Below are 13,427 nucleotides of genomic sequence, written 5' to 3' on the forward strand. Positions count from 1 at the left end.
TGCAATAAATCCTGCATTTCTTTTTCTGCACATTCAGAATTTATCAACATTTTCTGTTTAAGCAGTGACATAATGTATTGCTGATATTTGAGCATATGAAACTGACAATTTAAAGCCCTTATAGCCAAGGTAGCAGAGGTGTAAATTTTTTTCCCCCATCTGTCCAATGCCCTAGAGTCCCTGTCAGAGGGGGTAGGGTTTTTTGCAGTGGAAGCCTTGACCCCTTTGGGACCCTGAGAGATAGTTTCTGGGTCAGCAGCAGGGTTTTTGAAAAGGAATTTATGAGAGTCAGGAACCCTATAGTACCTGTCCGGCTTAACTGGAGCTGGAGGTAAAGAGTCAGGGGTCAGACTGGACTCTGAAAATACATCATCTACAATGTCTAACACAGGTGGAATAGCTAGGGGCCTGTGTTGTGGTAGTAAAAGGAAGTCTCTGAGCCTTTTCTTAGATTCTGAAAAATCTTGGCTCTCCCAGTGGAAATGCTCCCTCATCGTATGCAAAGTTTCCCCAAAAGAGTAATCCTCAGGAGGAGAGGATGAAGGGGATAGATTCTTCAGCATCAGAATCCTCATAGGGAGGAAGAGAGTATTCCTGATTAGAAGAGGAATCAGATGAAATGGAAACCTGATCTGAAGATTCATATTCGGTCTCTTGCCTAGGTCTTTTATCTGGAGGGGGATGGGAACCCCTGATCAAAGTAATTAGGTCTTCGGACATTTTGAGCATCTATGTTTTGGGCATGGAGGCTTGTCCATGAGGCTGTTGTACTTGTTTCTTTGTCTTTAAAGGTGCTTTAGTCTTTGCCTTTGAAGCTGAATTCATTTTAATGTACAACTGAGTAGGTCTGAAAACACCCTTAGAAGCCGATGCCTGCTCAGCAGCTCCGGACCCATCTGAGGGAATAGTCTCCGAAGGCCCAATACCTTGAACATCCAGCAGCCTAGTCGACTCCACGTGGGAGTCGGTAGCAGCCTGCGGGTCTAAAGTAATGGGCGTCAGGGGCTGCGAAGGCGCCTCACTGAGAACTGGCGACTGGCTTAGAAGAAGCCTCGTCGTCGGTTTTGGACCATGGATGTCTGCTTTTTCTTTTTCTTTGCATTTCTTGTGAATTCCGGTAGTAGAAGGCTATCCGACGACATCGTATAATTAAATTTTCTGCCAAAATAGTGAAATGCAAAATCGTACTGATGCTTAATAGTGTGTTGGTTAAATCCAGCACAAAACTGACAACTAGCAACATTGTGGTCAGGGCCTAGGCAAGAAATGCAGTAAGAATGAAAGTCCTTATGAGGTATTTGCTTCCCACAAGAAATACAATTATTAACTTTTTCTGACATCGGTCTGGAGCAAGAAAAAAGTTTCCCCAACGGGGTACTTAGCTTTTAATGAAGACTTCGGATCTGAAATTCGAACATGGAAATCTCAGGAGTCGGCCGACCGGCACTTGCGAACTGCTTATGCTTCGGGCACCGTGTGGCAAGAAAGACTGAAGAAAATGGCGTCGGCTGCATCTTTTACACCCCCGGCGCACTGACGTCAGGGAAGAGGCGACAGCAACAGACGACAGCAACCGACGCCGAACCTAGACTTTGGAATTCAGGCCAACTGAGGGTAGTCTGCCAGCAGGATAACCCAAGTGTAATGACTGTAACAGTGAAACACGAAGAACATCATGGCTACACAGAGGCTACTGTACCTACTAGAAGTAAGCTAAAATAAAACTCTATAAACAAAGCAGACTGGTGGAATCCTAACCTTAATAGGGTATAATAACAAAAGGAAAAACATTGTGGCTAAAATCAAGAAGAGCAACTCCCATAATGAAAGAAGCTCTCTAATTAAACTAAACAGCAAACTAAGAGGACTAATTAAGTCCAACAAAGCCAATTAAGAGGTCAAGATAGCCTCACAAGCTAAAGACAACTACAAGGCCTTCTACAACTATGTCCAAAACCTCAAAGGCATCACACATCAGTAAGCCGAACTGGTGGTCATTGGTGTCACCTTCACTGAGCAGAGCGACAAAGCAAATTTGCTGGCTAACAAATTTAGCTCAAACTACACCCCCACTCCTCCCCTCTGCCTCTCTCATTGAAATACCTACCAGTACAACCCTCCCCAACTATTAACAATGAGCAGATCCTTGCAGGACTTGCTAAGCTCAAAAACACAGCCTCAATGGGCCCCAAAAATATCCCAGGATGCCTCCTGAATAGCTTGAAACATGATCCATGAGGATCATTTGAGTCATTTTTAATTATAGACTCAAAACAGGTTTTGTAACAAAGGTGGACCATCAACTGACCCCAGAAATTCCAGACGTATTAGTCTGACTGGTCTAAATTCCAAAGCCATGGAACCAATTATCATGAAAAAGACATAGGCAACATTCAGGCACTGGAGCCAACCCAACTTGGCTTTGTCAAGGGAAGGTCATGCCTACTAAACCCGGTGCACTTGTTTAAGGTCACCAAATGAGTGAGGGGAAAATGGTGCATGCCACCTACCTGGACCTGGCTAAGGCACTCAATACAATACCACACTCATATACAATTGACAATCTCACTGAATTGAGCACAAACCTTTACATAACTGGCTGGATTGCCAGATGGCTCACAGACAGGACCCAAGAAGTCAAGACTGGTAATACCACCTAAACTAACAGAAGAGGCACCAGCAGGGCTCCATACTGGGACCTCTCCTATTTGGCATCTACTTCTTGGAGGTAAAGGCTAATGTCAAGGGCCTTTGGCCACACAAGTTTACAGATGAATGCAAATTGGAAGCAATCACAGATTCCCCCATAACACAAGCATCTAAAGTCACGGATTAAAACTCAATGCTAAGAAATGCATTACGGTGCCTTTTAGGAAAACTGTCACCCAGGTTAATTACTCCAGCAATAAGACACTCTTAAGAGTTGACCTGGTAGTCAGAGATGGGGAAACATATGAAGACAGTAGTCTGACCAAAAAGTGGCCAAGGTAGTAAGAAAATCTTTCTATGTTGCCCTACTTACAAGTAAAGGCATGACATCCAAGTCCATGGAAGTCAAAGTGCCACTTTATTCGGCCGTTAACAGACCCATCACTGAGTTAATGCCCCCTCTGGCATGTACCTGACCAGACATATGCAACAGTTGGAATGCCCACAAAGGTTTCTTACCAGAATCCAGGGTATAAACACAATAGATCACCTTAAAGCTCTTTCCCATTACTCTGTCTCCAACAGGTTACTGAGAGGCAATCTATTCCTGGCATGTAAAACATCCTTAGATCCAACTCTGAAGGAACTTTTGCACATCCACAAAACAAACAGCTTCAAAACCACTAGATCTAAAGATTTAAATTTTGCTTGTGACATAAATAAGACATGCTGGTGAGACAAATATGGGTTTCAGAGGTTCCCTATGCTCTGGAACAGGCTCCCTATCCATGTGAAGTGGAGTCCAACCCTAACCCTATTTAAGTGTAACCTTGACCACTGGAGGGGAAATCAGAAATTCACCGCAGGTCTGGTCCTCATGTCTCTGATACACAGAGGCAGACAGTAATGCCCAAACTAAAATATCCCCCTCCCCACATAACCTCTACAAACTTCCTAACATAATCCCTCCTAATAAACACCCATGATACATACGGATACAATTGGGTTGGATTATAAGGCTAGTCTTATAAAGGCCCTGGTGGTTGTTAGCCTAGTATATTTATGAATTTATGAATCTATAAAGATGAGGTTATTACTACTACAGCAGGTCTGTATTTTTTAGACCATCTTAGAAAACTTCAATATATCTTAATAACATAATTATGTTTATCAAGTTTGTAATTTTGGTAATCCATAACAGATTTTTAGCTTTTATGACATAGAAAAATCATTCAAAAACGTATGGTCTCAGTATACAGCCATATGGTATTGAATATAATAATATACACAAGGGAAAACAACAGATAGAAATGACTGCATTTATAGGATTTTTTAAGGACTTTTAATTATCAAAAAATATAAGATAAAAAAAAAATCAATAAACTGATTACACATTTGTCTGTAAAATGTGCAAGCACATGAGCTAAACTCCTCACAGCAGAAGTTCTCCTTACCTTGAGCAGCCTCACTGATGATCAACTGAGGACTATCAGGCAGATTCCAAATAGACAATCGTCCAGAAGAATCACCCTGAATAACAAGTTTGTGAAAAGGCTCTCTGCGACCATAGAAGAATCGGGTAACTGGTGGACAGATTAATAGCTGCAACATCAATAATACATGTACAGAATGAATACTTAAAAGTATCACAGATGAAAATGCCACATCCACAAAAAAAATTAGCAAGCAAAGCAAATATTTCTGTCACAAGTAAACAATGTATCCTCACACTGCCCATGCCATTCTCAAACAATACAGCTGCATTCCCAAACTGTACCTGATTAAAACATGGTATGAGGGTACTTTATTAAACCATAATAATGCTTCTTCATATTTGGTTCAGAAAGGAGGACTAGAGTACATTTGATTCAGAAGGTATTCTCACTGATGCAGAAAATTACTGTCCAGGATCAAGAAGGAGCAGGTGCCCAACTGGAAGCAATCTCTCCTTACCCTGAACAAGCAAATAAGAGCACTAGTGAAATCCTCTAAAGCCAACTTTGAGTCCAAATTGGCCACATCTACTAGAGACAATCATAAGGCCTTCTTCACATATGTCTGAAATCTCAAAGGAAGCACTCAGATCTTTACAGAACTGGTGGTCAAGGGCACCACATACACAAATGATGTAGATATAGCCAATCTACTGGCTGACAGATTCAGCGAAAACTTTTTTCCTTTTAAATCAGGACATCCCCAGTACCTGCCCCCCCCCCCACCCCTTATCTCTAGGGAACATGTCATCACTGCCCTCTCAAAGGCAAAACATACATCCTCCATAGGACCCGATAACATTCCTGTCTGCATGCTACATGACCTCAGGCATGAACTTGCAGCACCATTAGGCACCCTATTCAACCAAAGCCTGAGTACTGGCTTTGTCCCAGCTGAGTGGAGGATACCCACTGTCATCCCTTTACACAAAGGTGGAGCGTCCACCGATCCGGGAAATTACAGACCCATCAGCCTAACTAGCCCGCTCTGCAAGGCTATGGAACAGATTATCATTGACCTCATTAACAGGGGCACTGGCAACCTCCAAACACTCGACCCCACACAGTTTGGCTTTGTCAAGGGGAGGTTACGTCTGTTAAATCTGGTCGAATTCTTTGAGACAGGTCAACAAAGCCATGGACGAGGGGAAGACGGTGCACACCGCCTACCTTGACCTGGCCAAAGCCTTCTACACTATTCCCCACTAGGGCATAGTAGATAAACTCTCTCAGCTAGGCACCAATCCATATGTTACCAGTAGCATACTGGCTCAGTGATAGAACCCACCTAATCAAAATAGGGAAAGCCACCTCAAGCAGTCAACCCGTAATGAGAGGCATACTCCAGGGATCCCTCTTGGGGCCTCTGTTATTTGGGATATACTTCTCTGAAGTGCAGGCCAAATCCAATGGACTATGCCTGACCAAGTTTGCAGATGACTGCAAGCTGGGAGCAGTCATCAATTCCCTAAGTGATGTGGACGTCCTCCAAGAGGGTCATACCCAAACAAATGACTGTTGCCAGAAACATGACCTCAAGCTAAATGCCAAAAAATGCATCATCATCCCCTTTGGGGAGAGTGTCATCCCCACATATTATCACATTAATAACAATGTCCTAAGTAAACAATCAGTAGTGAAGGATTTGGGCACCCAGGTTGATAGCAACCTGACTTTTGACCACCATGTTGCTTCCCTTGTACAAAAAGCTTTTTACATTGCCCACCTCATAAGTAAGGGTATCTCATCCAGGGACAAAGAGATCATAACATCCCTGTATTCTTCCCTTATAAGGCCAATTATTGAGTACAAAACCCCCTTTGGCATGTACCTCACAAAGCACATGCAACAGATGGAAAGACCATAGAGGTTCCTCACCAGGAGAATCCAGGGCCTCAAACTTCTACCCTACACAGATAGGCTAAAAGCCCTATCACTCTACTCAGTTTCATACAGACTCCTCAGGGGTGACCTCTGTTTGGCATATAAAGCAATCTCAGACCCTGCCTTGATGGGACAGCTGCATATCCGCAAGTCAAGCTCCACTCAAGCAACCCATACGCGCAACCTCAAACTGGTTTGTGACAGCAATAGGACTTGTTGGCGGGACAGATTTGTGTCCCAGAGACTCTCCCATCTGGGGAATAGACTCCTTCTCCACATAAAGCAGAGTACCTCATTATCCCTTTTTAAGCTTAACCTGGATAACTAGATGGGAAGCAAAAAATACAACCCTGGGATTTCACCTGTGTCCCTGCTGGAAAGGGGCTTTGGGTGCTGACTTGTCTAAACATGGGCTAAACTCTTGGCTAGGCTTATAAGGGCCTCAAGGACAATAGCCTAGTAATCTCCTATGATCCCATGCAGGCAATGCCTATAAATACTTGGGCATGATGCCCGAACCAGGTCTCATGTATGTTCCACATATAAATAAAGCTATCTTCGAAGCCAAAGTTTTTTATCAACATGCTGCAAAACCTTTATCCTGACATCAAAAGATGGTAGTGCAACTCTGGCAAAACAGGTTATACAGCAGAACATGCCATACAAGCCTTCAACAGTACATTATATAACCTGATAAATAAACTTCATAGAATGCAAAACAAAATGTTCTGCCTTATTACAGGTGTCTTGTGAAGGGAACTCTTGAGCTGAGATGAGCTGAGTTAAACATTTCACTGTCTGATGCCAACTCCCAGTCACATGAGAGCAAAACACTTCATTCTGCTAAACCTAAGTACAATTTTATAGTGGATTGTGCACTTTTAAACTGTACTTTTGCTATATTGCTGATTTGTTGCACTTCTTGTCTGCTGCAGCATAGACTAGATTCAGACCTGCTGAATCTGGTTCTGCTTGTTAAATTGAGCATTAGACCAGGCTATCTTTTGTTGGAGAGCACCCCCCCATGCACCCTTGTGGTAGGAGAGTGAAGTTAGGACTTAAATGATTGAATGTTGCTGGCACAAGGCTCAGTTTTGAGCTTTTTTATTGGTTAAATTGTTTAATTCAGTTTGCTCATTGCTGCTACATAAGCCCCACATTTGTGAGTTTTTGTGCTTGTTTTAACACAGCTCCACAGAGTTAGACAACCAGCCACTGCTCTGCTGTATTCATCTGTTTACGCATAGTGTACCATCGTGCACTAACCTTACAGTGGGGGTAACCACTGGCCGTCACAGATGCACAAACTTCAGTAGATACATTTTCCCTTAGTAGGTGCCCATGATCTGGCCGAGAAATCCGTAAATTGCACTTAGCTGCTCAGAGAGCACCTCAGCTGTGCTTTTGTCCCTTAAACAGTCCCAAAACCACCACATCTACAATGGTCTCATATCATTTAGATAATCTCTGCTAGTATGGGCCCTTTATAGAGGACCCCATTAGTACAGACCACGTTTAAAGCACCCAGTTATACCACACCCCTTCATTTTCTCTCCCCATTGTGAAAACAGGACTTAACCTAGCATTACGGATGATCAGTTTCCTTTCATTTCTCCTACCAAGCTGATTGACATGGGCATCCTGAGGCACTGTAGCAACTGCCACATGTACACCAACAACCCTCTACTCCTAAATCAGCCAAGTACAATTTGTGAAAGAGGCATCTACACTAAGAATCTGGAATCATTGCTCTCACACACACAGAACAGTAATACTGAACAAGCTATCAGCTGACATACTACACCTCCTACACAAACCATGCACTCAACACATAAACCATCATACGTGGAGGTACTCACCAGAGACCTTCCAAACACAAACATGCTACACCTAATACAGCACTACAGCACTCAGTATACATAAAACCACAAGTACCAGTGTCTCACCAAATAAGCCCCTAAGGCAATGCACATCTAAACTAAATTTTTCAGTCATAGATGACTCCATTGTGAGACACACAGATGCCCCACTCACCAGAGTGAAGACGAAGGCTATGGTCAGCTGTCTATTGGGTGCCAGGATCTGTCAGATCACACATGCACTCAAGTTTCTCAACAAGTACCATTGGCTCCTTCATAGTTCATGTTGGTGTGAATGACTTGAGATATACCTCACTGGAGTACATGATGAGAGACATGATTAAGCTCTATGAATACGTGTCCCAGGCAGGTATGTTCCTAGCCTTGGGAAGCATTCTACCCTCACCTAGGATGATACTGTAATATAAAAATGATGGACTTCAACAACTGGATTAGCTTCTGGTGTCATTCTAAGGGGATCCAGTTCCTGTCAGGCTGGGATGACATGGTTCACAGACCATGTTGCTTTGCCAGACATGGTATTAACCTGTCACCTATAGGCTTTCGGTTACTAGCTAAGGCACTTGCCTCCCACATAGTGTCTTTTTTAGGCAAGGTGTCAAGAACAAAACTTCTGACGTGAAAATATCACTCACAAATAAATTAAAGGTTATGTTGCTAAATCCTAGGAGTCTAAATCAGAAACTGCATCTGCATCTCTGGAAGCACTCCTCTCCCTGGAGGATGCTGATGTCTGTGCAGTTACAGAAACGTGGTTGAGGGCTGCAGAGAGTACCCCGGCCTTGAAAGGCTACAATGCCTTCCACACTTTTAGACTGCAAAATGAACTTGTGAGAACAAAAGGAGGAGGAGTATCTATCTGCATCAAAGATAAATGCACCTCTAGACTGGTTAGACAGGAAAACTCCACAGAGGTACCCCAAGTTCAACTAACTGTGGGTAAGACCCCCTTCGAGTTATCATTAGCTACAGATCCCCTTCAATGAACCAAGATACCCAGGCTGTTTATTTGGACCTACTTGAGTCAATCAAATTACAACCAAACACTCCAGTCATGGATGATTTTGACTATTCCTCCACTGACTGGAAAATTTGTGTGACTACCAACATCCTCACACAAAGGTTCCTGGACTTTGTTAACACTAATGCTCTGGAACAAATAGTATGCAACCCCACAAGGGGCGCAAATATTTTCAATCTGGACCTCACCAACATGGGTGAGCAAAGCACCACCACAAGTCTAGGACCCTCACCGGTTAAATCTAATCACAAATCAGTCATATTTCAAGTAGCTATAACACCTTAACCCCTCTTAGTTGAAATCAGGCTAAAAAATATCACCAAACCTAATTATACCCTCCTAAGGGATGGCATAAATAATTTCCAAGCTCCTGTTCCCACACACAATATTAACAACTATACTAAGGTATGCACAAATGCTCTGTACAAATACTTATAGAAATGTACTGACACAGCTGTACCTGATAGGATCAAAACAAGGTCCTAAAGAAAAAACAAGCATTCCTGATGGACATTTAGCATTAATAAGTTATACAACAAGAGGAAGAAGTTGGGAGGCCGTGGTGCTGCGGCAGTTAGCATTGCTGCCTCACAGCAAGAGGTACTCTGATTCAACTCTTGGCTGGGGGCATGTCCTCCCTGCTGTCATGTGAGTTTCCTCCGAGTGCTCCAGTTTCCTCCCACATCCCAAAGACGTGCTGCAGCTGGACTGGACACTCTACATTGTCCCTAGGTGTAAGTGTGAGCATGTGTGTGCCTTCTGTGGAAGGTCGGGCACCGGACTGGCAACTCGACACCGTAAAACTCCACTGCCAATCGTTCTACAGACCGCTGTTCTGCTGTGGTAACCCCTAACCAGAAAAACCTAAAGAAGAAGACAACAACAAGAAGTTACTGTCTAAGAATAAAAAAGAGAGGTCTCAGCAATGGAAGAACACCCTCCTCTGATTGAACAAACAAATAAGACAACTTGTAAAATCCTCTAAGGGCAACTTCAAAAACAATTTAGCAACTATAGCTAAGGATAACCATAAGGCATTCTTCAGCTATATCCATAACCTAAAAGGCAAGCCCTAGATGTGCTGAACTACTTTCGAATGGCATCACACAGTGATCCTGCAAAAATAGCTAACCTATTAGCCGACAGGTTTGGTGAAAATTTTACTCCCATGTCTCCTCCAAACATTCCACAAAGCATTCCCCTCTACATCTCCCCCACCTACATCTTCAAAGAGCAAGTCTTTAATGCTCTCTCCAAGGCCAAAAACACACCCTCTATAGGACTGGATGGCATCCTAGGTTGCATTTTAAATTATCTAAAACAAGAGTTAACAACTCCATTAGGTACTCTCTTCAAGCACAGCCTGAGTACTGGTTTTGTCCCTGCTGAATGGAAAACAACAACCATCACCCCCCTTCATAAAGTGTGTACAGCAACAGACCCTGGGAACTACAGACCCATAAGCTTAACCGGCCTTATATGTAATGCCATGGAATAAATCTTCATGGACCTTATAAATAAGGATATACGTGAGCTCCAAACCCTTGATCTCACAAAGTTTGATTTTGTCAAAGGCAGGTCATTCCTGTTAAACTTGGTGGACGTCTTTGAAAATGTCACCAGAGCCATAGACAAAGGCAAATCTGTGCATACAGCTTACCTTGACTTAGCCAAGGCCTTTGACAGAATCCAACCTTTGGGCATTATTGATAAACTCTCCCAGTTAAATATCAACCCTTATGTCATCAGGTACGTTGCTAACTGGCTCACTGACAGATCACACTCATTCAAAGTTGGGGACTTGACCTCAGCCAGCAGACCTGTCACCAGTGGGACTCCACAGGGGTCAGTGCTGGGCCCCCTACTGTTTGGAATATACTACTCAGAAGTTCAGGCCAAAACAAAGGGGCAGTGGCTGACTAGGTTTGCTGATGACTGCAAATTAGGTGACCCTCATCAGGCCAATAATTAAGTACAATGTTCCTTTAGTATGTACCTTACCAGGCACCTGCAGCAACTTGAGAGACCTCAGAGATTTCTAACCAAGAAAATTCAGGGTCTCCAGCACGTCATACACTTACAGACTGAAGTCACTGTCACTGTACTCAGTAGTGCACAGACTACTTAAAAGACACTTATGCCTGGCCTACAGAGCAATCTTGGATCCAAAACTAATGGAAATGCTGCAGATCCTCAAATCAAATGGGACAAGGGTCACCTGCTCCAGGGACCTTAACGTGGCCTGTAACATAAATACGACCTGCTAGACAGACAGATATGTCTCTCGGAGGTTGCCACTCCTCTGGAATAGGCTAGCAGTTCACATTAAACAAAGTCCCTCTATGACCTTATTTAAGCATAGCCTGGATGGGAAACCATTAATTCCTGCCAGGGATTTCACCTATGACCCTCCTAGATATGGGCAGCCGTTGCTAACTAAGATCTCAAATTTAGGCAAGGTCCTTTATATTGGGTTTCTCTAATATTATACTGGGTACACACAGCTAGGCTTATAAAGACCTTCGGGTCAATAGCCCAGTAACCACCTATGAACCTATTAACTTACTTGTACTTCAATTAACAGTATTATAAATCTGAAGCAGATACCTTCACAGCATCTTAAAACTCAAAAACTTCATCTACATTACTGGATCTTTTTGCAATTCCCTTCCTAGGAAAATAGCACTCTACTTGCTACCCACTCTTAAGAGGACCTGCAAGGAATTTCTCATTTAACTTGCTTCCTTGTACTTGCCTAGGTGCTGTTATGTAAAAGTACTTCACTTAACTACTGCATTACCTGACATTATGGCATTTTTCTGGATCAGGTGGATCCACATGTTGAGGAGATCCATGGTGCCTGTCAGTAAATTATAAACCCATCACACACCATAGAATTATAAGCAACAGTTTGACATAATTACTTTTTGCGTATTTATGTAGTTACTGTAATTCTGATTTACCAGGTTGATATTCTGTTTCACTATTCTATTTGTATCACGGTCATGGAAAAAAAAGAACCCAGTAGTCCTTTTCATTTAAAACAACTAATAAATAATCTTTTAACTCAATAAAACAGTATAACACTCTGCAAACCCCTGGAAATCTAAGAAGACAGATTCAGCAAAAATTCATTTTACAATAAGGAAACAACTCATGAAAATACAAAAAAAAGCAGTATCATAGCTTAACTGTTGTGTTTTGTTGTGATTTTAGTGGTTTTTGTGACAAGGCCAAACACAACAGGAAGACAGGATTTTCTACTTGATTTGATTCAAATATGCCATACATAATGGCTTGTCAATTCATGCCTGCAATGTTAGTGATCACTGTTCTGCCTTTTTTTTCCATCCACTCCTTTAAACACAGAAAATACCCTTTTAGTACATCTTGTCCTGTTCCTTCCACAGAAATTTAGAGGACACCCTTTCAATGCATTAATTTCCTACAAAATGGAGTCAATTTTATGTGGAGACAAATCAACAGCAGACATTCTCTCTTCTGCAAGAAAAAAATATGCACAGTAAAAGATTCACTCTTCTTTCCAAAATAAATATGAATATGAGCACAAAATAGCTGTAGTCTTACTCTTTATTTAAAGTCTTAACTTCAACAAAGAGATAAGTCTTTATATATGGTTAAGAGTCACAGGGAGTGATCCCTAAACTGGAAATGCTCCCTCCTCAGCTTAAACAAGCAAACAAGACGTGTGAAGTCCTCCAAAGCAAACCACAACTCTAAATTAGCTTCCTCAACTAAAGACAACCATGAGGCATTCCTTAGTTACATCCGTAACCTAAAAGGAAAGGCCCAGATTTGTGACGAACTGGTAGTTAATGGTACCACATATACTGAGCCTGTGTACATAGCTAACCTGTTAGCCACGTTCACTGAAAACTTCACTCCCCTGTCCCTGCCACACATACCCCATGACATCCTTACCACCCTGTCCTCTACTTTGTATCTCTAGAGATCCGGTTGTAAACACCCTCTCTAAGGCCAAAAACACAACATCTATGAGACCTGATAACATCTCAGGCTGCTTCCTACATGGCCTCCAACAAGAATTAACAACACCACTGGGTACTCTTTTCAATGGTAGTCTAAGCACCGGCTTCAAATCAGCTGAATGGAAAACAGCCACCGTTATCCCCTTGCACAAAGATTGTGGTTCCACTGATCCAGTGAACTACAGACCTATTAGCCTGACAAGCTTTATCTGCAAGTCCACTGAGCGAGTCATCATGAACTTTATCAACAAAGATATAAGTAATCTCAAAACACTTGACCCTACTCAGTTTGGATTTGTCAAAGGGAGATCATGCCTGTTAAACCTGGTGGACTTCTTCAAGACAGTCTCAGAGGCCCTGGAAGAGGGTAAATCTGTACATACAGCCTACTTAAACTAAACCAGGGTTTTTGACACTATCCCCCATTCAGGCATCATTGACAAAGTCACTTGTCAACCCTTATATCATTAGATGGGTCAATAAATGGCTC

General features: G+C 42.5%; 1 protein-coding gene across 2 annotated transcripts in view; it reads right to left on the bottom strand.

Annotated features, from left to right (window-relative positions):
• Positions 1-13,427, bottom strand: part of WDR7 (WD repeat domain 7) — a 3,592,087-nt gene that overhangs the window by 3,150,515 nt on the left and 428,145 nt on the right. For both annotated transcript variants that reach the window (XM_044074906.1, XM_044074897.1), the window contains exon 9: positions 4,104-4,251. In XM_044074906.1, coding sequence (XP_043930841.1) covers positions 4,104-4,251 — 148 coding nt within the window. The remainder of the gene's footprint in view (positions 1-4,103; positions 4,252-13,427) is intronic.

Source organism: Protopterus annectens, chromosome 1.part1 (genome assembly GCF_019279795.1).
Source record: "Protopterus annectens isolate FY-2018-M chromosome 1.part1, PAN1.0, whole genome shotgun sequence".
NCBI classification, from domain to species: Eukaryota; Metazoa; Chordata; order Ceratodontiformes; family Protopteridae; genus Protopterus; species Protopterus annectens.